We start from the raw sequence: 26,888 nt of genomic DNA, 5'->3' as shown, positions 1-26,888 counted from the left end.
CCAGCCTAACTTGCATATCAATCTACATGACTTAGAAATTACTCAAAGATCTAGTTCAATAAGCTATTTAAGTATGCAGAAATGTGTTACTAATCTTATTGTACATAAGCTACTCTTTCGACGGATATTGAAATGATCATCCGTTGAAAGTTACAAAACACTAAGTTAAATCTACTAAGGTGTTTTGTTTAACTTATCATCAAGTTGACCACATATTTTTAACAGTTTTTGAAATCTCATCATAATTCATGAGATTTTGAAGGATTGAAGGATTGTGTTAAAATCTTAAAGACTTTTCATCAAATCTATGACATTTTATTTAAAATCGGTGTAAAATCAAAATCACATCTAATTCATTAAAATTCATGAATTATATATAACACATTAAAATCTTAGTTGTACACGGCCCTCAAATTTTAATAAATATTTTACGATTCAAATTCAATAGGTCCAGATTTGAACCCGTCCATAGAGCTGTTAGTTTGTCGCTCTTTCACAAAAACGAACAACACTCGTCTATTCACTACTAAAACCCCATTTACACACATCTATACCTACACATATCTTCCCCTGCTAATGGCTTGGTGGGAAGGCGTTGACGAAACTCGTGTTCTTGTTTCTTCAGGTATACTCCCCCACCCCCTCTATTTGCTATTTTTTTTTATTTAAATATTCCCCCAATTTTAGGTCAAGCAATGCATAACATTTTATCCATTTATCCAGATTATTAATCCCATCCGTATTAATTTATCGAGGTTCTACTTTAATTTTAGATGTAGTGTGCGTAATAATGTGTTTCTAATTTCTGACATATATGTAACGAAATTGGCTACATTGTCGAATTTTTATATTATTATAGCTGAATTTGTGTTCTTTGAGTTTGTAATTCGACTTGCTAAGAAACGAGAGACCTGATGGCTGTGAATTGTGTTGCCTAGTTTAACTCCGTTGTATTTATATGTTGTAATGTATATAGTTAATGTCGTAGTACCACTAGGTTTGTACAGAAATAGCTCGTTGTATAGTGATATGTTTGTGTAAAGGAAGGCGGAAGCTTACATTGAAATGCAGTCGTTATTGTCTTCTAACTTCAAACTCTATTGGTCGATGATGGAGAAGTGTAGTTAATGGTTTTTATATATGCGAATGATTGCAGATTGTGGCGGAGACGGAGATAATGAGGGATGTTTGCTGTCCCTTTGCCATCCTAAAACTGGTAATGTTAGAGAACATATGTATAAATAAAATATCTTTATCTAATGGCTGATATTATGTTAACACCAAGGTGATAAGAATAATATGCTGGTCGGAACGTGCATTTTCCCAAAACTGAATACTCTATATTTATGTGGCAGGGAACCCAACTTCCTACCTTTTTACTAACGGAGTCCTTCAAGAAATTCACTGGTTTAAGACAGCTTATGGGTCTTGGTTCCTAGGCGATTATGTCTGTGAAGGTAAAGGGAAAAATTGCAGCTTATTTTCTGTAATGGATGCTTTAAAAAACTCACAAAGGAATTAAATTTCATGGTCTCTGTGTTTATGTTTAGTGTATACACATATGTTCTTCGGTTCTCTCTGTGCTCCCAGGTTCACCATTGGTTGAGTTATGGTGCTTAATGAAGCTGGAATTTGAGACAATATTTATATTCTATAAATACTGAAAGAAACTTACCTTATACTGTCTCGGTCACTAAATAAATCTGTTTTTTTTTATACGGGGGCGGGTCAACTGTTAGTGCTGATTGGTGAGTAATATTGTGTTCGTAACGGATATTATGCAAGACTTAGTATGATCATACTTCTTGAAGGATGTTTTACTCTGAGTCTATATTACTTAAAGTTCTAGTAGTTAGACTGCGGGCCTAAACAAGATTAAAGTCTTTTGAGATTAGTAAAGATTAATAGATAAATCCATATCTGCAAGCTCTGCCTTTCGAAACGATTTTCTTTAATGATGCAGCACAATCGTAGAAGTATGATTATACTAGTGGTAAGAGACTAACTTTCTGAATCAGCAAGTATGTTAGTGCCTTATGTACATATATATACATATATATATATATCCCTAAAATGAATAGGGAAGTAGTAATAACAAGAAAGCTCTGACTGTAGTACTTGGCGTTGGCGTCATATCATAACGGTCAGGGAAAAGGCTAGGCATTGATGTAGCAGTGGAAAATTGCCGAGGGTTTTCCTGCCCCCTCTAATATGATCTAATGGGAAGCAAATAGGGCAAATAAAACTTTTGTGGATGTTATTAGGCGGTTAGGTAAAATATGAAATGAATTGTGTTATAGCATCTGAGGTTTAACAACGTTGTTTAAAGTCTGTGCTTTAACAAAGTCAAACATATTTGCTCTAGTTTGTGACCAGTTATCCTTAGCAAAATAGTTACCACTTTATCTATACTTCACGTTTATCTAAATTTCACGTTTATCTAAACTTCACGTTTATTACTCAGGCATAACTTCTAGTCAACTTCAGAATATAAAGTTTAATGCCTTCGTTAATTGCATGCTGTTTGCTATTTGACAGTTACAATGCTAAATTTGTCACTCATCATTCACAAGAAAATTTATCAGGTCAACTTACTGCATCAATATGTTATATGAAGGGCCTTGAGTTGAAAAATAAGTCAAGCTCCTATCTTGTTTTTGCAAATTATCTAATTCTGTCAATTGTTTAATAGTGGACATGATATATTGAACATTGTTGTGCATAGAAGCTATTTGCATGCATATATGTTTCTTTCTTCTTTTCTTTTCTGTTCTTTTTTTTCTTGGTGAAACTGATCTTGTTAATTATTTATTTCTCACAGATGGCCGTATGTATGCTGCCACTCCAATTGATCCAGTTTTCCTTTTGTTACCGATTTTTGAGGAAGCACGAATGAAGGTTTTCTTGTGAACTTTTAATGATTGTATCATTCTCTCTATAATGATCAGTATTCTTCTCTGCCTGTACATGTGTCATGCTTGATGTTATATTCTGCAATGATAATTTTGCATATTCTAGACTTTTCCTGGACATATCTTTAGAATGAACATTTGAGAAAGCTTATCTACTGAAACATACCTGGAATAATGGCAATATGGCATTTACATTCTTAATGTTAACCAATATGATTTAACTAACATTCAAAACTGTCTGATATTAATGACCGAATATAAATTTGTAAAATAATGAAAAACTTGAAGACTGAATTATTTTTAACGAGTTTAATAAAATAATTAAACAACCAAGCATCCCCATGTATTATGATAAAACATTTATTGATGTAACCACGTCGGACAAACAAAGAAGCCCTACGAGTAATGGTTCTACACTTCCAGATCGTGCAGAAAAAAATTCACTCTTACTTAGGACTAAAATTATCAAGTTTGGGATACAGCCCTGTGCTGTCAGTCTTTTACCTGTTTCTTCTCTTTAGGCCACCCACAGATACAACAAGACTTGCTATTAATGTGTGTAGTTTTTATAAAAAATGAACGAAATATTACGAGTAATTTGATGTTAAAATAATTTCTTTCCTCCTGCGAGGAATGGAATTATCTAAGGCAAAGATATTCTGACAGAGATGACAGATTTTCAATCCATACAGGGACAAAAGTGACATAAAATATTTGGTCCAGTGCTACAGGATGCTTTAGAAATCATTGTCTCTCTTAGAAAGAGGACCATGAGATAGCTCCATTGATGAAGCTCAATCGAGTATGATGATAGGTACTGAAAGTGGGGAGAAAATTTAGAAGAACTTGATAACCAGTGTGATTCAGCGGCAGAGATAGAGTGGAAAGACTGATAGCAATGACTCTGATTTTAGAGCTTGGTTGGACATGGAGTTACGGCCTAGTGGTTAGGATTTTGAAGAACCACAGGTGACGGATGGTCATCCCAAAATATCCAAATATACCTGGGTTTTCTGACTGCAAGTTGATAGGCTAAACTGAGATGGTGAAGTGTCTAAAATAATGTCAAACAGAGATAGCTACAATATAGACTTGCCTGCAACTCTAGGATCACTTAATTAGATAAGAAACAAACTATTTAGGACACTAATAACGTGGATTACATTTAGCTGCTTCTCTGTGGGATCTAACTATAAGAGACAGAAAAAATACCTATTTCATGATCTAAAATTAGTGACTTTATCATCGTTTTGACTTGATAAATTATTATATTACCAGTTGTTCCCACTGTTACATAAAATTGTTATTTTATCAATCCATACCCAACTAAAGAAGCCTAAGAATACGTAATCACCTTTGATATTTGTCTGTCCCTGGCTGAACATGATTCCCTGACATTTCATTTGCTTTTCATCGAGACTGCCAATTGTTAAGTTATATGTGAAGAGGAACTGTTGTGAGTTAGCTTTTGTAAAGCTTAGTCTTTACTCAGCATCTTTATTTTTGTATGCTTGACTTATCTGTTTTCTGCCTCTATTTAGCTGTGCTGTTGTTCCTTTGATATTTATTGATTTTTTATGCAAGGGATTTAGAAGGGAGAAGATCTAGGGAAGTTCAGGCAACTAGATGAGATAATTTTCATTCAAGGGTATCCTGGATACCAACATCTGTTATCAATTGCAGATAAATCTATGCAGGTTGTTTGTGATTTTAAAGGTAAGCAAGTAAGTGTGTGTGTGTGTGTGTGTGTGTATTTAAGTCTTGATGAAGTTCATGAGGTTTTTTCTGCCCAAGTTATAGTAGTATTGCTTCTTACTTTATCTTGAATGTTAATTTTGGCCTGTCTTGTTTAACTTTATCTGATCTCTCTCTCTTTTCTGGGCAGAAATTGGCTCTACAAAGTTTTTTAGGCTAAATGATTCCAAGGTTTTAGCTTGGTTATACTACAAGGTAAGACTTGGTCCTTCTCCTTTTGTATTACCAAAATGCAAGAAGTCACCAACGCATTATGTTATGGGTGTACTTGCCCGTGGTCCTATACTTGTCCTTTTCGCATCAGTCTTCTTGTCCTAAACCTGTGGTCCTGCACTTCTTCGTTAGCGTTTTTAAATAATAAAAAAATAAATGCATATCAGCTAGCTGCTAAGAGGCCTTGGGGGTTCGAACCTCGGTGGAGGCCAGGTGTATGCGTATCTGAATTTCTATAGTTCACTGTAACCAAAATAAGAAAATAAATAAACAAATTCAGAAATCTATAAGCAGATTTTGACATTATAGATTCTCATTGAAATTGTAGGTACACCAACTAAAGCAGACTCTGCCAACACTGGATCGAAATTATGCTGCTCAAGCTGAGAAGGATACATGTAAGTTGTAATCAGAAATTAATTTTTTTATCTCCCTGTTTTATTGGTTTGTTATAATCATGAAGAAGGCTCCATTTGTTTTTAGGAATTTAACTTGATTTTGGAAATTAATTTTTAGGAATTTTTTGTGGAAATAATGTCGAAAAATGTTTTTTCTGGAAAATAACATATTTCCGTAACGTCCTTTAATCATAGCCGTAAGAAAAAGTTTTAAGGAACTTAAGAATTTAGATATTGTATTCCTCTTCTGAAAAAGTGAAGTTATATTTCCTAAAGTCATATTATTTTAAGGGAATTTTCCGTTTTTGCTAAATAATTTATTTTCCTCACCTAAACACTCACAGGAAAATCAGAAAATAAGTGCAAGAAAACCATGTTAAGGGAAAACTCAGTTTTTCTGGTGAAGTGTAAATTGTATATGGATCCAGTTTCAAGATAATGTTGAGTTTTTAAAGCTTTGGTTTACAGTGCAAAGAAGTCAAAAACAAGTACTATGATTACGCTTCAAATCATCTGAAGTTAGTTGTATATAATAGGGACGTCCTAATTTACTGATTCTATGGATGCAAGAGCTGACCTTAAGCTAGTAGTGAAATTTTATCAACCTATACTCTTCCATATTACTGCAGGAAGCTGCACTCTACATTAGCCTGTATGCCTAGCCTCTTTCTTTAGGCGAGCTTTTTCACCAGAAAGTCTGCATACTCTGTTACTCATAGCGAGTCGCTCCGTCCTCCTGTGTAGATATAGAGGCACCTTTTTCATTAAAGATTGAATTCCCAGTTTGTAGGTAGACTGTTTCTGTTTAAGATGTAGTCCACACATATAAGTTATATAACTGTTTGATTGAATTGCTTTGATGACACTGAATCCCCCTTCAAAAATTGTTATTATGGTCGAGTCCAATAGTATATTAGCCTAAAGCAACTTGCCCATGGTTAAGATGATATAATAAAACTATGCAAAATGAGTGACCTCAAGTTCTAAACGAGTTGAAGTGAAACAAACGGAATAACTAAAAAATTGCACTATATAGTACATGGTTGTGGGTTGGCTTAGCCGCATAATTTGCTGATGTTTGAGTTGGGCAAAGTAAAACTCAAGCTTGGCCTAAATAATGAAACAGTACACCAGTTCAAGCTTAGTGAAATATTTGATTAAAAAGTGGAGCTTGGCGAAATGAAAAGCTGTCACGGTCACACAAGGTTATTTGCTAATTTCAACTATTGTAAGAGAACGCTAACAAAAAGGGTTTGTGGACAGGTAGAATCTGCATAAAGTGAGAACATTGCCAATCTCGAGTGCCTGATTAGTAAGATTCATTTGGAGACATGATTTAATGATTAACTATAATTTAGTTACTGGAAACATTGTATTTCCACACAAGAAATCAGAAATTAATATGAGCAGACACTTGACAATTGCATCTCAGTTTTCTTGAAATGTAACTAATCCGCAAGCCTGATTCAAAAATACTATGATGTCTTGCACATACACACACACATAATAAAAGAAGTTTAAATAATCTATGTTCCTTGTTCTGTGTCTTTTGGTTCAGTGGCTGATGCTGTTTCAATATTGGGAGAGTACCTGAAGGATGAACCATGGTTGAAGCTCCTGTGCTGCAAACTGAAGTATGCTCTCTATATGAACATTCCCTAAATGCTTTGTCTGTATCCATAGTATAAGCCTCTTGATCTCAGATAGTGATGTAAATTTTTGTTTAAGATTAGCATTGTAGTCTATAGATTTTTTAGTAAATCTTATTAAAAGTTATTCTGTTTTGATAGTCAATTTTTTTTGTTTCGAATTTGCAGGATAAATTTACAAGAAGCTAAGGTACCAGATTCTGAAATCCTTCCATCCAGTACAGAAAGTAGTCTTCCATCTTTTGATGATATACAGGTATAGTATAATTGCTATATACAATAGAGTGTGGATCATACTAATTTTACCCTTCAATTCTGTTGACTTGAACCTGTATTATCCGATTTAGTTTACTATGCGAATTCTTGCCACTATCCATCTTATATTATATTTGTTTGCACGTCTCTTTGATGCTCGTAATGTTAATAATTGTTACGTATGTGCAAAGATGGTCAGAATGTACATTTAGTTAAATTGTCCAAGTAGTTACATTATGAATATCTGGCGTAAACAAATAAGTCACAGCCTGTTTGCTGTTTATTCACAATATCTAACGCGCTACTTGAAGTATAGCAAATGTAAGAAAGCAACTTAGAAATCCTTTTGAAGCATCCTCAAACTTACGAATTCTTATCAATAATTTTTCAATTAATGTGTATCAGAAGAAAAATGGGATTGAGAAGAGGACTACCAGACAACAATCAAAGAAAGCAAAAGTGGAAACCGGATCATTGAACATTAAAGATATGTTCTCCAAGGCTTCAAGAAAGCGGTGATTAGCTTAGTTAACTTGTAACACTAGAGAGATTCACATGATTACATGTAGCCGATATACTGATATACTGATTCATTAATTTAACTGGCCAGGAGACATTGCCTGATTACATATGTATTAGAAGTTGTTTCACAATTCATAACCAGTTTGACTATTTGAAGATGTACTACTTCCATGTCATTAAATTTTACTCTTCTCGGATTAAGAGTAGTTCCATCTCCACCTCTCTCTGATTCTGTTATTCTTCTTCAGCACCCTTCTTTGAGATTAGTACACGTGGGTTAAAATGGTTTCATAGTGGTCGAAATAGTCTAGGCTCTCAAACTTGCACTTTGAAAATTTTTCCTCCATTGAAAACCCGCTTGCGTGTATGATTTAAGCCTTGGGACTTTAAGTAATCTTTTACTTAGTGAAAAATCTCTATTTGTGAAAGAAAAAAAGGTCAGAAAATGACTTCCAAGTTCAAAAAAATACGTCAAAAAAATCTCTATTTGTGAAAGAAAAAAAGGTCAGAAAATGACTTTTTTGAGGTATTTTTATTTTACGATGTTGATATATTTGGTTGAATTTAATTTTATCATTCCCGACAAAAAGGTTATTTTTATGATTCAAATGAACTTTTCACCAATTTTATTTTATTTTTACATTTTTAATAATTAATAACTTACCTATAATTCAAAATCACCCAAACAAATGTTAACTTAAATCTTTTACCTTTTTATTAGTAACTTTAATTTATAATTTAATCCAAACAGACTCTAAATTATATTATAGGATTCTATACTACCATTTTGTTTAGCCACAAATTACACTGGTGTCTGCGATTAAACTAATTTAGTCTAAAATACTCCTCTGATCAATTATACAGGGTGATTAACTTCTTTCACCTATTTTTATTTTTAAGAGTTTTGAAATTATATTTAGAATTAAAGTTTTCAAGGTTTTTTTTTGAATTAAAATGTAACATACTACCATCCATTTCGTTATACTTTTCTTTAGATATCCCTCCAATTTATTTATATTTCAAAAATTTTCAAAAATATTACAAATTTATAATATCATAATTAACTACATTGCCCAAATTACCTAGGAGGGTAGAATACTCATTCTTCGCCGCCTGAAAAATACCCACTTGAGACGCGTTGAGGGAGTACTTGAGCAATTTTATTCATTATATTATATCCTATATATAATTAGTGTAAATCACTTAAAATTGGTAAGGGAGCTAGCATTCTCACACATTTAAATACAACAAAAAAAATAATTATTTTTTAAAGAAAATAGATATAGTTTGTTCAATAAAACTCATTATAATCATTTATAATTTGTAATTATTTTTTAAAAAAACCTAAACAAATATAAAAAAATCCTATAGAAACAAAAAAACGTATATCAAGAAAAAATACATAAACAAAAAATGTACAAAAAAGTTACATCAATTAATTAATAAATAGAGAAGTTCAAAGTACAACAAAACATAAAAAATATTTTTAAAAAAATGAAACAATTAAAAGATAAATAAAAGCAGGTGATATAACTATGGACAAAATAATTTAAAAATAAAAATAAATAAAAAATGTAAAAAAAATATACAAAAAAGTTACAACAATTAATTAATAAATCACAAAGTAGAGAATTTCAAAGTACAACAAAACATAATAATATTTTAGAAAAAAAGAAACAATTAAAAGATAAAAGTACTTAAGTTCAAAGTACAATGAAAAAACTAATACATTTTTTTAAAAAAAAATAGCTTGCCTAATAAACTCATGAAATAAAGATATTGTTTGTTCAATTATACTCATTCTAATCATTTATAATATGTAATTATTTTATATAAAATACCTAAACAAATATCAAAAAGTTATAGAAATAAATAAATATAAAGAACAAATTTATAAACAAAAAGATATAAAAAATGTATAAATGAATTACATCACTTAATTAATACATTAGAAAGTACATAGTTCAAAGTAGAATAAAAAAAATAATTTTGTTTTAAAAAAATAGTTTGCCTAATAAACTAAAGAAATAAAGATTTAGTTTGGTTAATGAAACACATTCTAATCATTTATTATACGCAATTAATTTAAATAAAAATCCAAAATATATATCAAAAAGTTATAGAAACAAAAGAATAAATAAAAAGAACAAATACATAGAAATAAATTAGTGCACACAAGACACACATTGAGTATTTAATGTAATAAATTTAATTAGAACAATATTTTAGAAAATATAAAATAATTAAAGAATAAATAAATGTATGAGATACAACTATCGATAAAATTATTTAATAATTTAAATAAAAAATAACATTTTGAAACTAAAATATAAAGTAAAATATTATACGTAAATTATAAGATACATTAATAATTTTAATTTATAAAATTAACTGAAATTAAATTTAATTAGAATAATATTTTAAGATAAATAAAATTATTCAAAAATTAATAAAATTAGAATTAAAATATTTAAATTAACAATTTACAAATAGTATAGTACATAACCCCTTTTTAATGATTAAACTTTTTTAATTCTTTTTGTCCAATTTAAGGGAATTATTTTACTCCCATATTGTTTCAATCTAACCATTTTATAAGTGCTGATGATGAAACTGACAGTATTGCAATTCATGCACTTTACTTCCGGTCGGGTTTGTGGTTAACACTCATGTATCTGCCGATGCGTCTTCGGGTAAGGCGTATTAGAATTTGTTTTGGTTTTTTGTTGGCATGTCCGGCTGCTTACTAGCTACTACTTAAACAGCAGCGTATGACGTCAATACGCCATCTGCTTCAATACAGTTTCACTGTAAGCGTTTCATTGTCTTCCCATATGTTATGGACGTATCCATCTCTTTCATCAAAAATTGGAGTAGCAGAACAGGATACGTCCTTGGAGAAGGCGTATTCAGTGGGGTAATTAGGGAGCTCCTTTCCCACGGTATTTTGGCGTTTAAAAGTGAGTAAAAATGATACTTTTGAAAAAAAAAAATCAGGCCCAAACCCAATGTAAAGAATATATATTTAATATAGAAAAGAAAAGAAAAAGCCATTTACGCTATACACCCAAAACAAAACATATTGAGGTGTGTAAAAAGATCAAATGCTATGTATTATCCAATATTATCCGGAGGGAGTAGCATAATTCAATTAAGTTGTCTAAAATGAGCATTATGGTCATTCTGGGTGGCCCAATTTAAGTCGGTGACTTTTAATTATTTCAGGAAAACAATAGTGACTTTGGAAATTCGTTTGTTTTAGAGTAATAATAACTTAAAATTGACTTATACTTGAATATTTCGACAAGAAATTTAGATCTATACAAGGAGACACGATGTGTCCCCAACTGGATTAGAACTTAATTTTCAAACTTCACAACAAAATTTCCAAATCAGTTTGCCTATCTCTACTCTATAGTACATGTCTGTCTACATTGAATATGCTATGACTTTGTTGAAATTAATCTAGAAAAAACAATTAAATTTGGCAATTACGAAAGACGCAACCTTTGCTTCCACAATTGGAGACATAAATACACAGTCTTCATTGTTAAACTCGAGATGTTGCCGCATTCAAACAACACAAAATTTTAATCTACTTGAGGAGAGGAGCTCAGCATGTAACTCAAGCCATATTATGCAATTGGCTTGGACTCTCCTTTGATCTATGCTTCCTCTTTTTACTCCTGCATAAACAATTACTAAAATGAGATTTTCTTGATTTTTTTAAGTTAACTCTGACCCTCAAGTTTAGAGATTTTACTTGTCATGTGAGCTTGGGTCCCGACAAGATTTAAGCTTCCGATCAATGTGTTTCATATCTGACGCTGTCGGAGTCGCAAGTTTACTTACCTATAGAAGCAGTGGAGAGTATGAAACTATAAACCAAGTAAAAAATGAAAAATTCTTAACATAGAGCATGCATGATCACATTCAGAAAGATTAAGGGACAACGAAGATATGATATTTTATTTTAAATGTGAGATTTTCGAAGTCAAGTACAGTGACATATTAGTACCACAGAATCTATGTTGTTTAAAGCACTAGTGAGCTCAGATATGGTGTGAACTGGCTGTTGGCGAGAGAGAATGCTCCTCAGGTATCTAAACAGAAGATAAATTCAGGAAAGACAGGTCATTAATATTAAACATAAAAGAGATCAGACGATAAGGCTAAAAAAGAACTTTCTAAATTATAACACACCTTTCAAAATCAAGAACTCCATGCACTTGATTTGACCTGCGCAAAGCAGCTAGTGCCAACTGCACCAATTTCAAATGAAAATTGACCATTAAACAAGCTAATCCCCTAACTCATAAAAAAGTTTGACAAAGCAATATTAAATAACACCTATTCACAGATGCTCAGTAGACTCTAGAAAGATTAAGTATAATAGCCAGATATGGACAACTAACTACAAGCGCTTGTAGATATAGTTGCAACCAAACGTAAGTAATAGGCAAAGGAAAACATGAAAGTGTGCAGTAGAACTAATTCTTAGTCCAATTCATATAAAAATAGAAAAAAACAAAATGTAAACGTCCAATAATTGTTAAAACTTAATAGAACACAAATTCCACATGAGTGGCCAAGATAAACACATAGGGAAGTCTATTACAAGCTGATAGAAGTGACGGAATGGCCAAAAAATCCTCATGCCCCCTCCCTTCACACCATTCCAATATTTTCCATTGACTACTAATAAAACATGGGAAATGGACCCATGACCAGAAAATAAATTAAACCATAAAATCTTTATAAGTGCCTTTTTTTCCTCATAAAGGGCCCCATTCTATCTTCATCCTCCCTTCAAAACATACTTCTGTGAAAAAACAACTGATAGTTGATATGAGACTGTTATATACACAGAAGACACATCAGAATAGATCCTTATAAACCTATAACTAGCAGATATTTTCAATGTTAAACTGTCCAAGCAGCAAAACAATCAAGTAGCTGTTAAACTAAAATTTTGACAAAGCAAAGTTTCAAAAGGATCTAAAAGCTAAGCATGAGAAAAGAAAGATAAGATTAAGTGACGTGGACTAGCATTCCGTCTGCTTAAGGTCAGACAAGATCTTCAATAGGAACGGAAACCTACTAGCAGAACACAAAAAGCTTGATAACTTTATATCTTTCTGGAAAAAAAACTACTAGAAAACTAAGGGCATAACATCATAGATGACGCGGCATACACTATGGAGCTTAAGCGAGCAAGTTGAATCATAATTTCAAAATGAAGTGTACAGAAAGAGTATACATCCTTAAAGTATATGAACAACCAACAAAATTCAACATGGACAAAATTCCATTAGTAAAACAGGATACCTGCCCAGGAGAGAATAGAAGCGGAGCTTCTGTTAGCATGGTCTTATCTGCTTCAATCTTAGCAGTTTCCAACAAAACCTATAGCAATGTCGTGCAAGGGTAACACCAAGCAATTTAGTTTTGAGATAAAGGAAGATTGATGAAGTATATGTACTTATTAAGGAATACTAAACTTGAGAGAAAACATAATTAACTAAATTATTTAAATTCCTAGATAAACAAAAGACATCAATGTATTAAAACTTTATAGTACCTTGATTGGTAATACATACTAAAGCTAGACATGTAACATAATCAACTAAGCTAGGACCAATTTTGAGTGACAGAACTAACATATATTAATAGTACAAATTGTCCAATACTATGTCGGGTACACAGCAAGGACTACTTAACACATATAATCACGTAAGACGCAATCATTTCCAAACACCTGTGTAATAATATATCTTTCAGCACTAACAGAACAACCCTTTACCTAATAGAAAATTTCTTCTGCTACAGTAATCACACGGAAACGCTCAAACACACACAAACATAAAACTTTTAAGCATTATATGCAATTAAGCTTGTAAAAGTCTCAACTTCTCCTTCAAAGAATATTACGTACTCAGTACACACAGAAAATATAATTTAAATTTTTTCCTGAAACCATAAAATTTAAGCTTCACACTTGTGTAGCAGCTGAAGAAGAATGCAAATAACAAAATCAAAGCACAGTATTGTAATCTAAATTCATATACGTACCATCAAAATTTGACGCTGTTCATCAGTTGCACGCATATAATCCTACAAACAGCATTGTGGAAACATTAGAAGCAACCATTTAATGTATATCAGTTTTTTTTCAAGTAAACAAATACCATGCAATAAATTTATCTACTAACAAACCTCCATGTCATTAATGAAACCTTCAAGTGAACGATATGGTGCATATACAATGAGATCGAATCCTAAACTCTGTTAATATAAAAGATGTGAAGTGTTCAGAACAAAGTTAAAATACATTTAAGATATAAGGGATAACAATGACTTATTGTGCATATCCATGCCTGAAGAACAATCATCTCATTATTTAAAATCATTTGATGACTTTGTTCAATCCCTTTACCAAGCTCCTCAGCCGAAACATGATTCTCTTCTGCCTTGCAAGCAGTATATATGCAGGTTAACCTGCATTCAAAATTTATGTCAGAATAAGTCCCTTTGACAATAAGATTGCATGAGAGAAGGACTTTGACATACACAGTGAAAGGGAACTGATGATACAATTTTTTTTTAATTCACTACTAGAGATAAAATTTATACATTCAACCAAAACCACACATCAATAAAGAAAAATAAAGCTATTGGAGGAACGGAACAGAACCTATGCAAGAGATTCCTAACGTTTAAACACATGCAGTATTAAAATGGAAGAAAGATAACATTTGGTAATTTATATAATATCAGCAATTTAGCATCAACCAATTGATTTGTAGTAGTGCATAAATTTACAAAAAGATCCATTTCAAACTTACATGATGTCTTTTGGATGATGCTCCATCACTGACCATTGCAGATAAAACCTTTTAAAGTATATAAGTGCTGTTGCCTGAAAAGTATTACCCACATTCAAAAATGTGACATATGTACTCGTTCTTCAAACAACAAAAGAGATACTTGCCTGTATTTTACGAGGAAATTTAAACGCATCACAGACATCTTGAATTTTGAACTCATAAAATGCTCGAATAAGATGTTCTTCCTCTGTCTTTAATGGTTTTGCTCGTGAATGTTTTTCAGCTATATATGATTAATAAGAGTAAGAGGTTCATATTGTTAGCGCAACATTTAATGCATATACTTTCAAACTTCTGAAATGCGGAAATATTACCTTTTGCTTCATTCCGAGGTTCAGGATATGATAACGACCCATCAATATCTACCTCCACTCGTGTTGCTCCATACTTCATAATATTAAAAAAATATTTTTCTTTCAGACATTATTCAAATTTAATTACATAATATGCATCTATCAAAATCAAAACACTAGGAAACATATTAAGTATCAACAAGTGGAATTTTCTTATGGTTGGGATACATGATTTCGTAAAACCAAATTAAATACACTAAGATGATAACGTGATGAACTATATATACTCATTTCTTTTTTAATATCTAAGGTGCAATAACCAACACTCTGTGATGCAAGGGCATAAGTTGTACTCTTTAAATTAGAATTGTAAAATAATACAAAGTGGGCTATATTCCGAGTGCAAATGCAAATGGCGAGGTTAATAATAAAATCTTCTATTTCCATTAAATAACTACCATGTATATTTATTCATACCCCGCCATTTTTTAATCATTACTCTGATCAGCACACAATAATAAATTTGATCGCAGCTCTACATTTCCTATCATATACCTTATAAGTAAATCTGTAAACCTAAAAAACCCCGGCAACCCGTCTCCTCACATAATAAAGTCCCAACCTTTGAATTAAACATTTTCCAACTCCAACAATATAAGTCATACACAATAAAAAAAAAAGAGAGCATAAGCTACACACAACAAACACAACACAGATACCGCAATGTAGCACAAAAGAAAGTATATTTCATACTTTGTCCAACATCTGCCTTGCTCTCTGATTAGCTGCCTTGTATTTGTCCTTCTAATCTCACAAACAAATCAAGAAAAGCAATCAATCAGTACCCAAAATCAAACCAAGAAAATTAAAGATACAAAAATTGAGCAATTAAAACCAAATGAACAAGAACCCACAAGAAAATAATAAAGAAACAAACAAAACAATTAAAATTGAAAAAAAAAAGAAAAGGAGGGTGAATACCAGTTGTTGGGGAGAAAAAATCCATTTGGCCCTGTGTGTAGAAGTTAGAAAATCGGCCATGAAACTTGTTAATATTCAACGATCAACCACCTGTGTAGTGTATATGTATGTATGTATGTGTTATGTATGCACAGTCACACACACAAAACACAGAGCAAGCCTTTTCAGTTTTCACCAACAAATAAAACCCCACAAACTTTATTCATTATTTTAATTCAGACACCAATTTTTATTGATGGTCCAATTCGATTCTATTGTTTTGCTGCAGAAAAATACTTTCGTCTCTTATTTTATGTTAAAATAGCAAGAACAATTATTCTCCCCCTTATTTTTCATAATTTCAATGATATATTATTCTCGGGCTAATATATATTATTAGTAGAGTGTGACCCTATTTATATTATTGTATAATATGTGGTTTTATAATATTTAACTTGTGCACATATTTTGCAGGATTTTATTTATATTATTATTGTATAATATGTGATTTTATAATATTTAACTTGTACACATATTATGCATACGAATTTATGCGATTCATTTCTATAATTGTTGATATATGAAATATTTTTTGTAATATGTTAGGTTATTTGTGGAATCCAATGTCTAAGTTTTTGCTCACTGGGTGGACCATGTTTCGATTAAAAATATATGGGAGAGTTAAGAACAAAAACAACAGTTTCAATAAAAACTAACAATTTTGAAGAGGAATGTAAAATATTCATATTTGTTGTAGCTATAAATCTAGCTCTTTGGGTATCATTTACTTGCTTAATTTAATACTGTCATCAAAATCCTAAAATGCGTGTGAAAGCTGATGCAATGATGCAAATATAATAGATAAGCAGCTTATGAATTACTAACAGATAAAAAATTGAGTTTGCGAAAAGGAAGAGAATGTGAAAGCTGATGCTACGATAATATATAAGCTAATGCATTAACAATTACGCCTCCATTCCAGATTCCACAATACAAAGTCGACAAGCATGACAATGGTGTCAAATATTCACAGCTTCAAGAGCACAAATGATTATTGGTAGAAACTTTAATCATATCCACATTAATTGAGTAGAACATACTACTATATTTGCTCTTTGCTCTATAGCTTCATTTGCATCAATGTTAAGATGCTAGGACACCGTCATGGCTGGACTTTCCATCGATTCCATTTTCCTCAAAGTAGTCCTCCCTCGCATTGTCAGCTAGCATAAGAGCAACCAACCAAAACAGGGCCGAGTCAAGAGATACAAAAGCACCGCCACCAAGAAGGCCCGTCTTAGCAGTAGGGCAAGTTGTTTCCAGATTATGATGGACATTTTTTGACAGGTGACCCTGTTCGACTATTGTCGGCCATAACAACAACGCGGCAGCTAAGCCAGCTGTACCCCTGCATTTTAGGTACAACCATGCATAATCTCATCAAGAAAAGGTAGGAGTAACTTTAGGGCAAGTGAGCTTTTTTTTAACTGTACTAACTTTTCTCCAAGTGAGCAATTTACACCGAAGAACCGATACATCTTTAAACAAAATCTTGTTTTGTGAGATTGTTATAAGAAAAAGCATAAAAATGATGATCAGGTAGAAGGAGAGGTAAGCAGGTAAATATAGAGTAGAAAATAATATGATTGAAGAAAATAGGGAGCTTGTGACAACACTTACAAAGCAATGTTAAAGAATACAAGGAAGCTAGTGTTCTGGAACAGAGCTGCCTGTGGAATACTCTTTCCTTTGTAAGGATAAAAGAGGGACAAGAACCCAGTCACGGAGGAGACGACGAGAAATGCAAATGAAAGGTAGCCCAAGACAACAGTTGGATCTGATGCATACTTGCAGATAATCACTCCTTTCCCTGTGATTGGAGTTCCAGAAGGAGGCTGAAATATAGAAACAACAGTAGAAAATTATTTACAATTAACTGTGGGCATACAGATAATATTCTGACAAGGCATAGACCAACCCAAAGAGGTCACCTGTTGATTTCCTTTATGAGACCCAATTAAGTAATTTAGCGTGTGATGTAATATAATTGCTGATTTTTTGTAATTGAATAATATCTAAATATTAAAAATTAAAAAGAGAAAATATACAACTCCATCCTTTCTCTATGACCATAAGTATATAACTAAATGTTCAGATGAGATGCACACATGAATATAGACCACTTAATGTCTTGTACAATAGAAGCACAAAAAAGAACCAGCCAGATGTCGTGGAGGTCATTTCTAGACTTATATACTAAAAGAATACCTTCTTATTTTCAGCTATAACTCCAAATATGAAGGACAGTACACCAAATGTTGCCACAATTAGAGACATCTGTTTTGGAGTAAATGCCATCGTGTGTTCACCCTTACAATGCTTTCCTGCAATATAAATACCACAAAAAATTAGACTAATAAGTTGAGGACCGGAAACAGGATCCAATTTCAAGAATAAGAAAGAAATCAAACTACGCATAACCAGTATAAAATATACATTAGTAACTAGTTACTACCTATTTCATTAACTGCAAGAAGAGCAGAGGTAACTTTACAATATATTTTTTTTCTGAAAAGCAGTATCTATATATATACATAGATAGCATATGTGCATGAAGCACACCATACATGAAACAAAATTTGTGACATCCCTGATTAAGTTCATTCTTTCCATTATAAAATGGTCCCATTAGGAGTTCAAGATAAACCCATATGCTCCTGGCATATCTTGACAACAAAAGGCTAATCGAAACATATGCTCCGTATACCCAATAGATAGAATAGTAAACCTAGCTCTGCATATTGTCTGGTAATCTGGTTTTGTTTCTTTGTTGAATATTTGATGTTGTCTTGAATTGAGTGGAAGTAGGATAATCCAAATTCGGGGTCAAAAAGTATAATTTCAATTACACAGTTACATAATTTAGGCCAAAAAGGAGCAAACAAATTATCTTTAGTTTATCAACCTTTAATCATTTTTTTTCTTTTTTAAGATTACGATTAACATATTTTAAGCCTACTATCTTAACAAAAAATCAGAGTGGCACAGGCGTGTTCTTATCTATAATAGACTTCCAGATCCAAAAAACAAAAAAAGTGGGTAAGCCATAATAGGAATTACACTTGATGAATTTACACACAATAGAACACCCCAATCAATCAAATATAAGGACAAACACTAACTGTACATACACAGATACATAGATATAACATAACACAATTGCATAAACAGAATTCAACAATTAAAATTAAAATCAACAAAAGATGAAAGCTTGACGAAGTAGGATAAAAAATCAGAGTTCGAGAATATACAGGAAAAATAATTTAAGCAAAAAGTAAATTATCAACCTATCTTAAATTTATTAGCCTACAATTTCTAATATCTTTTACATCTGCTGATCTGCTATACAAATAACATATCATAACCCACAGTTCCCAGGATGGAAACCTGGCTCTGATATTTTTTTAGTGATTTTATCACAATAATTGCTTTATAATAAGATAATAGATAATTTATATCCTGAAAATTAAGATATTTTACAACTACTATCTTAATAAGACGACAGAATTTTTCAAGGATATTTACCAGAACAATCACTTTCTAATGCAATAATCGAAAACCTATTCATTCCTGAAAATTAAAATATTTTACATCTTCTATCTTCACAACCTATCAGAGTGGCGCAGCGGAAGCGTGGTTGGCCCATAACCGGCCAACCCACAGGTCCCAGGATCGAAACCTGGTTCTGATAATTTTTTATATTTTTGTATCTCACATATGCTATTTAGTATTTACCAAGTGTCAGCAGATCTTTGGTAGCCTGGTAGGGTCATAACCAATGGCTTTGATAAAAAGAACTTTTTTCGAGGATAAGTTGATAACTACATCAAAACAGATTTCAATAAAAACCCTCAAATTTCAAGATATGACAAACACTTAACACAACAAAACAGCACACAAGACAGAAATCTCAGAAAGTAAACTTTAACATTTAAACACCATAAGAACCAGAATTTAAACAATATTAAGTATATAACCCCATGAAGATCACACACTAACTATATACATATACATACAATGATTACACAATTGCATACACAAGATATAATAACCAAACCAAAAAAAAAAGGTGAAAGAACTTGAGGAACATAATAATTGTAACCCAAATCCCAACAAGATTGACTTTAAAATATTAAACATGGGAAGAATATTTGGGGAAATACTCCTAATAAAAATACAAATCAGAAATGAAAATAGGTAAGAACACACCTGGGACTGGGGAGATCTGAAATATTTATAGGAATCGTTGAACTAGTCCAATATATATTAATGATAATATGGGTGTATATTTATAGTTATATACTACTACGAAACAATTGTGGATGGAGGAATATTTATAATTAATAATTCTTTGATTCTATTTAGTGTCATATATATCGGAAATCAGTTTGGCTACTTGATAACCAGTACTCGGATTTAACGAAGGATACTCAATTCGTAAAACAGATGCATAAAATAATTCCTGTTTGACTGATATATGCATCTGAAATCTGATATTAGTATATCGGTAAATGATTTTACTTTTGGAAAAAGACATATAAGGCGATACTTTATTATTATTATTAGAAAAATAAATTTACGGAAACATAATAAAATCCTGGGTTGAAAAGTTCCAGATTCAAAAATCAACATAAGTGGGAAGCCATCTCCGAAAGATCAAACAATAACTAGAACTGAAATCAGCAAAAGAGGAAAACTTGAGGGGGGGATAATAATACATATGAATAAAACTCTAAAAATACGGGAAATTGAATTCAAGCCAAAAGGGAATGACCAACCTAACTTTAATATTACTCTCTAATTCTAATAAGATAATAAACAATCTTCTCTCTAAAGATTAATATATTTCAGATGTGATATCTTAACATCAAATCAGAGTGGTGCAGCGGAAGCGTGGTGGGCCCATAACCTACAGGTCCCAGGATCAAAACCTGGCTCTGATAATTTTTTTTATTTTATTTTTTATCATTCTGATCCTAATAATGATTTAGCTACAACACTATTAGAATTCTCAAGACAAAAAAGGTTACTGATAACTAAATTTCCTCCTCATTTGACTGAATTACGCATCCAATATCCGAAAAATAAAGTTCACCATGTTCTGTTCGAAAACATACAACAGGTTTTTAAATCAATATCAAAACCTTCTCAGGTTTTCGAGAACCCGGGATAAAAATGTAACTCCGGAGCTAAAACAGTTTCTGAGCCAACACCCCCAACAAATAAATTTCAGGTAAAACATAAAATAGACACAATAAAAAAACACCCAACTGAAGCAATAGTAAGGCCACACTCACCACACTATTAGCATATACATAAATGTATATATTATGATTACAAGAATTGCACATACCAAAAACTAAAATCAACAAAAGGGGGTGTAGAAATCGAACCCCTTGAAGCAAATAGAGTTTAAAACATGGGAAAAAAATATATGAAAATATAAATATTTGTATGCAAAATGGATAGAATAAAGAAAGGCAGAAATGAAGAAAAGAAGAGAAGTCTGACCTAGGGCTGGGGAGAGAGAGATCCGGGAGGATAATATTGATGATGAAATCGTTGAATTATTCCTGTGAATCTTTGATGATAATATTCCTTGTGTGCATCTGTGTTGTGGACTCTTATGTAAATTACTCATTCTTTAACTTATCATGTACCCCCCTCCCTTTTAGTCCACAACTGTTACTTCCTCTTTCTTTTTCTTTTTTCTTTTATTATTAATATTTGGTATCTGGTTTTTCTAGCATGCACCGGTATATAAATTTAACTCATTTTAATTATTGTAATCTTTATTTACCGAGAGGGTCCATCATAAAAACCAATTAGAATGAGTTAGAATTAAATATATTTAATACTTCACACTAGAAAAATAGTTATTTACATTATATTAATTTTATTATTTTTTCGATTATTTGGTTAAACGCAATCAATAACTAAATTATTGAAAAGTAAGAAAATTATTACAGAAAAATGAACCGAATTATATAATTTGGTTAGATCCGCCAAAATTATTTTAATTATTTAATATAATTTTCGGTTAATCAAACTAAATGTACACCCTACCATCTAAATGGTTCCAAGAAGTTGAGTATATAGATATACCCGATTATACGATGATATTGATTAAAGTTTTTAGTCAAAAAAAATGTTTCAAATGACGAAATGTTAACAAATTTTCATATTTTTTGTTGAAAGCCGGTAAAATTTTAGTTAAGATTTTATAATTGAAAATACTCTAAAACTTGATAAAATTCACTCTTAAGAAATAAAATAGAGTTAAAAGCATTTTGTGTACCTGAACTATTGAACATATGTACTTTATGTACCTCAACTACCATATCTAGCAGAATGAATGCTATACTATCAACTTCCCTGCAAAATGCATGCTGTCGTCAGTCTGGGGTTAACACCGCTAGCCTATTCTAAGCAAGGAATAAGACAGGGGGTATTTAGGTCATTTCATTGAGTTGCTTGTGTGTGTATATGGCGGCAAACAGACACAATAATTACACCCTAATTGATCTTCATTAATACACTCTCCATTTATTTCCCCTCTTTAATGCTCTCTTACCTTTATCCTAATGTCTTGGATTTTGAGAGAATCACGTTTTTATGAAACATATATGCCGACTGAAGCTCCCGATTACAAAAGTAAGCTCTGTTTTCATTTTTTTGTTCAATTTTGTATAGGCTTTTCATGATATATGTCTCAGTGATAACGTTTGTGTGCTTTGTATGTGGATCTATCAGTCTTATTTCATGGGCTGTCCATTTTTTGTTTGAAATCGTATTTATAGGATTTTTAATCGATTGTGTGCACAGGTGATATGGACTTATTTAGCATAAAGTTTCATGCTGGTGGTCAGTCCAATGTAGAACTGGATTATATGTTGGTGGCACTTACAGGTATGTTGATAATTGCGATGTTGACGAGATGTCTTTGTTAGAGTTTGGTACCATGTTAGAATAGGCTTTTGGCCATCTTGGATATTGTGAATTCTCGTATAAATTGTCAAATGTTAGTGGTTTAAACTTAACAAATAGGGATGATGATGTACTTACAATGTGTGGCAAACTTGATGAATCTCGATTAGTTTATGTATATGCTTTGACAATCGATGTAGAACAAACACAAGACTATTGTCCCTCTCAACAAGGAAATTTAGAATTTTTAAATCTTCCTAATCTTGATGAATATGATGAAGAGGAGATAGAAAACATTGTACTTGAGAATCTAGCACATAAATATGATAACAATTCACAAAATGAAAATGCTGTAGTGGGAAATGTGTCTGTTTCAAATGATGAGATTGTGGAGGTGGTTAGTGATGTTGATGGACAAAGTTTTCATGATGATTCTTCTAATATAGATAGTACTGATGATGAGGTGTGTGTTGCCAAGGAAAATAGGAAATAAGTTAAAGAACACAAGGAAGCTGGTTGTGACATAGGCCATGATTTTATTGAGGGATGTCTTTTAGAAATTAGTGATAATGAGTACAATAGTGAAGAGGAGAGGATGGTTGCCAATAGTACTGATGAGGAGACAATTTTTTCCTGTATTTGATGAGAAAACAGATATAAAGGATCCAAAATTCTGCATTGGCATGTTATTTTGCAGTGGCAATAGTCTTGGAGTAGATGTGAAGAAACATGCCATAATGCATAGGAAACAAGTAGTTCAATGTAGAAATTTTGACAAGAGGATTAGGTTTGTTTGTAAGTGTAATATATAAGTGATGATGTCAAAAATTACTGAAGATAACAATATCATTAGTGGCCCTGGTCAAAGTGTGAAGCATAGCCAAATGGAAATCTGATCAAGGGAGAATAATGAACTGTTACTTTTCATAATCTGGTAAGATTGGGGTTAGTCTTGTTAACAGGCATGAATGTGTGTTAAACAATCTTCTCACCAATTGGGAGAGATTGTTGTGCAAGACATGCATGTATCTAAACAAGACTAAGTCATTTTGTCAACCCTAAGTAAGTTGTATTGTTATCTTAATTTGAATTTTGTACTTGTAATATTTAAAGTCTGTAAAAATGTCAAAAGAGCAGACTGGAGCCTTTTTTCTATAAACAGTATCAAGCCTAAGAATTATATCTTGAAGAAGATCAAGAAGATCATGCCTCAGAAGAATTATAAAGAAGCTTGGAGTTGAATAAAACTGTTTTAGGAAAAATACTTTAAGTCAAGATCTCTACAAGTCACAAATTTAATGTTATAGAGAAGTCATTCGAGAACTCCAGAATGGCTTATAGAGAACTCAGAAAGCTTACAGAGAAATCAGAGATATCGACAAGCAAATCGAAGATGTGAAGATTGGAGATATCGACAAGTCATTTCTTCACTAGAGGACTCAGAGTTGTCGACAAGTATACATTCACTAGAGAACTCTTAGTTATCGATAAGTCTAAGTCTACTAGAGAATTCAGAGATATCGATAAGTCAAAATTCACTAGAGAACTCTAAGTTATCGACAAGACAAAGTGAATACATGATGCTGAGAGATCTCGACAAGCTAAAGTTCCATTCGAGAACTCAGAGACCTCTATAAGTCAAATTCACTAGAGCATTAAAGATCTCGATAAGTCATTATACTTATCGAGATGTCAAGATCTCTATGTGCCTAAACTGGAGATCTCGAGTAAAATTCTCAAAGTACAGAATCACAGACCAGTTCAATATTCAAGATAAACAATCAACAAACAATCCAACCAGCTGGATTGACAAGTCTACAAAAAATAGCTTGAAGAATGTGCAAGATCAATGGTAAAGATTAACTAACAAAGGAAGATCAAAGTGAACACGGGATACTAAAGATATGCTAAGCCAGAAATGGAAGATCTACTTTTCTATAAATAGAAATGACAAGTGACAGTTTAGAAAAGTTAATAGCATGTCTTATTATGTTAGGTCACACACACTGTAGAAAGGGGTTGAATACAGTGTTTAGCACAATCAAATCGAATACAAGAACTTAAGTAACAGAAAACAGATTTTATTCAACACAATAAACTCTGTTACAATATGGAACTGTCCTCTCTCAGTGATGAACAAATTATCACGAGAGCTGCTAGAGTTACAAAAAATAATAACTTTGATAATCGTAACACTTATAGTGTAAACTCTATGCCTGTGTTTATATACTACACAGTTATAAGATAATCTTCTAATTGATATGGAATATAATTATGCTTCCTAAAATATATTAACTAGTTCTCTTTTCTTCCAAGTATTCTATTCTTCATAGAATTCCTTCTTCATGCACAATTCTTTATGTCTTAGTCTCGATCTTCTTTCCTTTCACTCAGCCGCCTGCCTTATCTGAAAGTCATCTTAAGTCCTGATATTATCTCCTGATAAATATCTTCTGAACCTTAAGTTCTGATAACTTAAGTTCTGTCTTCAGTATAAGTGTTGATTTCCAGTTAAGTACTGATTTGTCCTGTTATGTAAGATCTGAAAACTAAACACAAATCATATTACACATGATATTATCAAATATATCTAACAATCTCCCCCAACTTGTAAATTAGCATAATATACAAGTTCAACAGATATTTGATGATGCCAAAAACATTAAGTACAAATGCATGAGAATTTGACTAGATGACTATAACTTACAGTCCTTTCAGCTTTACCATCTTTAACTTTTGATAACCGCTTCAGTCTGTATAAACTTCAGAATTTAAGTAGTTGTAGATCTTTGACTTGGCTTCAACTTTCAATTTCTTCTGATCTCTTTGATATCATGAGTTGTCCTGAGACAGTTCTTCAACAAACTTCTCTCTGCATATTCAAGTTCATTAACCATCCTCCTTTTAGCATTTATCAATTCAGCTGTATCTTCTCCAGTTTGAAAAATAGCTGCTCTGAGATCATTTATCTTAGCTTTTCTTATCTCCTGATCTAGTCTAATCAGATATGCCTTGTCAGACTCTAGATTGAATTCCACAGCCTTATAACCCAGAAAAGTAGTTATAATCCTAGCAGAGTTAGGCTTCATATCGACAATATCACCCTTGTGATCTCTTTACTTGGGATAGTATGTGCTGTCAGACTTTACAGAATAAAGCTTCTTCTGTCTTTGAATTTGAGACTTTAAATATCCTGCAGCACTATCTATTAATCTGTCTTTCCCTTGAAGTAGGAATAGAACATGTTCAAGTTCTTCAAAATACTTCAGTGGTATAGCATTTTTCTTAATCTGTTATACCTTTCCATCTGTCATAAAATATAACAAGATATGTTCTTTTAAGAAGGTATGGTAAACCATTTGTACAGATTCAAGTAGATTCAATCTTTCAGGATTTGCTCCAACACCTAGTTCACTTAAGGAAGTTGGATCATTGGTAGTGTTATGTACTCTTCTTTCATAAGAACTGCCCAACCCAAATTTATCTCTTGCTTCCTTTCCTGTAACAACTCTTGCTTCAAAACCACCTGTTGCAGTCTTCAAAGATTGAGTCTGTTTAGCTTTAGTGAATCCTGGTAGGAGTATCTTTGAAAGTTTAACATGAGCAATGTCAGAGGTTTCATTTTCCTTATCTTCTGATATCAAGCCAACTTGAGTTATGTTAGAGGTTGCTTGCTTCACTGTCATATCGAAACTTACTAAATCTTGACTCTGAACAACATGAGCCATGTTAGAGGTTATTTGAAAAATCTTCTTATGCATCAGAGTAAGATTAGCATCTGCTTTATCATCAATTATTTCTTCTTCCATGACTGGTGTAATATCCGGGATATATCGTGTAATTATTTTTGATATTAAATAATTATTATGTGTGTTCAGTATCTATTCTGTGAGTCAATTGTTAAATGTTATCTGTACTTGGATATTCAAAAATAATATTAATTGAGTATTTTAATTTTTATATGTCCAAAATAAAATATAGATAATTGTCATATCTTCCTAATTATTTTTATGTTGGTTTATGGATTTATAAGAATCATCTGAAATTTCTAAAAATT

The 26,888-nt window shown here is 32.0% G+C and overlaps 3 protein-coding genes across 4 annotated transcripts; 1 reads left to right on the top strand and 2 right to left on the bottom strand.

The window, feature by feature from the left end:
• The first annotated feature begins 445 nt into the window (after positions 1–445).
• On the top strand, positions 446–7,860 carry LOC141682636 (uncharacterized). The gene is made up of 10 exons (XM_074487341.1): positions 446–625; positions 1,157–1,216; positions 1,356–1,457; positions 2,822–2,898; positions 4,505–4,628; positions 4,798–4,862; positions 5,209–5,278; positions 6,837–6,912; positions 7,096–7,183; positions 7,588–7,860. The coding sequence occupies exons 1-10, from the start codon at positions 577–579 to the stop codon at positions 7,699–7,701; spliced, it is 825 nt and encodes a 274-aa protein (XP_074343442.1). The 5' UTR covers positions 446–576; the 3' UTR covers positions 7,702–7,860.
• Positions 7,861–11,023: 3,163 nt separating this feature from the next.
• On the bottom strand, positions 11,024–16,091 carry LOC141682569 (cyclin-H1-1). The gene is made up of 13 exons (XM_074487264.1): positions 15,866–16,091; positions 15,638–15,688; positions 14,906–14,978; positions 14,696–14,814; positions 14,550–14,623; positions 14,082–14,202; positions 13,921–13,989; positions 13,777–13,818; positions 13,033–13,110; positions 11,908–11,966; positions 11,723–11,807; positions 11,468–11,556; positions 11,024–11,390 (listed from the first exon to the last, which is right to left on the bottom strand). The coding sequence occupies exons 1-13, from the start codon at positions 15,923–15,925 to the stop codon at positions 11,330–11,332; spliced, it is 981 nt and encodes a 326-aa protein (XP_074343365.1). The 5' UTR covers positions 15,926–16,091; the 3' UTR covers positions 11,024–11,329.
• Positions 16,092–16,778: 687 nt separating this feature from the next.
• LOC141684297 (uncharacterized) lies at positions 16,779–21,574 on the bottom strand. Of its 2 annotated transcripts, none has more exons than XM_074489211.1 (4): positions 21,416–21,574; positions 18,113–18,228; positions 17,525–17,739; positions 16,779–17,252 (listed from the first exon to the last, which is right to left on the bottom strand). In XM_074489211.1, the coding sequence occupies exons 1-4, from the start codon at positions 21,543–21,545 to the stop codon at positions 16,988–16,990; spliced, it is 726 nt and encodes a 241-aa protein (XP_074345312.1). In that variant the 5' UTR covers positions 21,546–21,574; the 3' UTR covers positions 16,779–16,987. The 2 variants fall into 2 exon arrangements, with proteins under 2 accessions (XP_074345312.1, XP_074345313.1); XM_074489212.1 differs by lacking the exon at positions 21,416–21,574 and adding an exon at positions 21,258–21,281.
• Positions 21,575–26,888: the final 5,314 nt, after the last annotated feature.

Source organism: Apium graveolens, chromosome 9, assembly GCF_009905375.1.
Source record: "Apium graveolens cultivar Ventura chromosome 9, ASM990537v1, whole genome shotgun sequence".
Taxonomy (NCBI): domain Eukaryota; kingdom Viridiplantae; phylum Streptophyta; class Magnoliopsida; order Apiales; family Apiaceae; genus Apium; species Apium graveolens.
Note: the sequence above shows the minus strand (reverse complement) of the source record. Positions and strands in the feature narration are given on the sequence as shown.

What these genes read in the sequence shown, in the direction of transcription:
- LOC141682636 (XM_074487341.1), top strand. Translation starts at nt 577, where the DNA reads ATGGCTTGGTGGGAAGGCGTTGACGAAACTCGTGTTCTTGTTTCTTCA. An exon ending in AGGCGATTATGTCTGTGAAG is followed by an intron (nt 1,458 to 2,821) that starts GTAAAGGGAAAA and finishes TATTTCTCACAG; the next exon opens with ATGGCCGTATGTATGCTGCC. An exon ending in GGTTGTTTGTGATTTTAAAG is followed by an intron (nt 4,629 to 4,797) that starts GTAAGCAAGTAA and finishes TTTTCTGGGCAG; the next exon opens with AAATTGGCTCTACAAAGTTT.
- LOC141682569 (XM_074487264.1), bottom strand. Translation starts at nt 15,925, where the DNA reads ATGGCCGATTTTCTAACTTCTACACACAGGGCCAAATGGATTTTTTCT. An exon ending in GTTTCATTAATGACATGGAG is followed by an intron (nt 13,819 to 13,920) that starts GTTTGTTAGTAG and finishes TGCTGTTTGTAG; the next exon opens with GATTATATGCGTGCAACTGA. An exon ending in GACCCAAGCTCACATGACAA is followed by an intron (nt 11,391 to 11,467) that starts GTAAAATCTCTA and finishes TTGTTTATGCAG; the next exon opens with GAGTAAAAAGAGGAAGCATA.
- LOC141684297 (XM_074489211.1), bottom strand. Translation starts at nt 21,545, where the DNA reads ATGAGTAATTTACATAAGAGTCCACAACACAGATGCACACAAGGAATA. An exon ending in CTCTCTCTCCCCAGCCCTAG is followed by an intron (nt 18,229 to 21,415) that starts GTCAGACTTCTC and finishes TTTATATTGCAG; the next exon opens with GAAAGCATTGTAAGGGTGAA. An exon ending in GTATTCTTTAACATTGCTTT is followed by an intron (nt 17,253 to 17,524) that starts GTAAGTGTTGTC and finishes CCTAAAATGCAG; the next exon opens with GGGTACAGCTGGCTTAGCTG.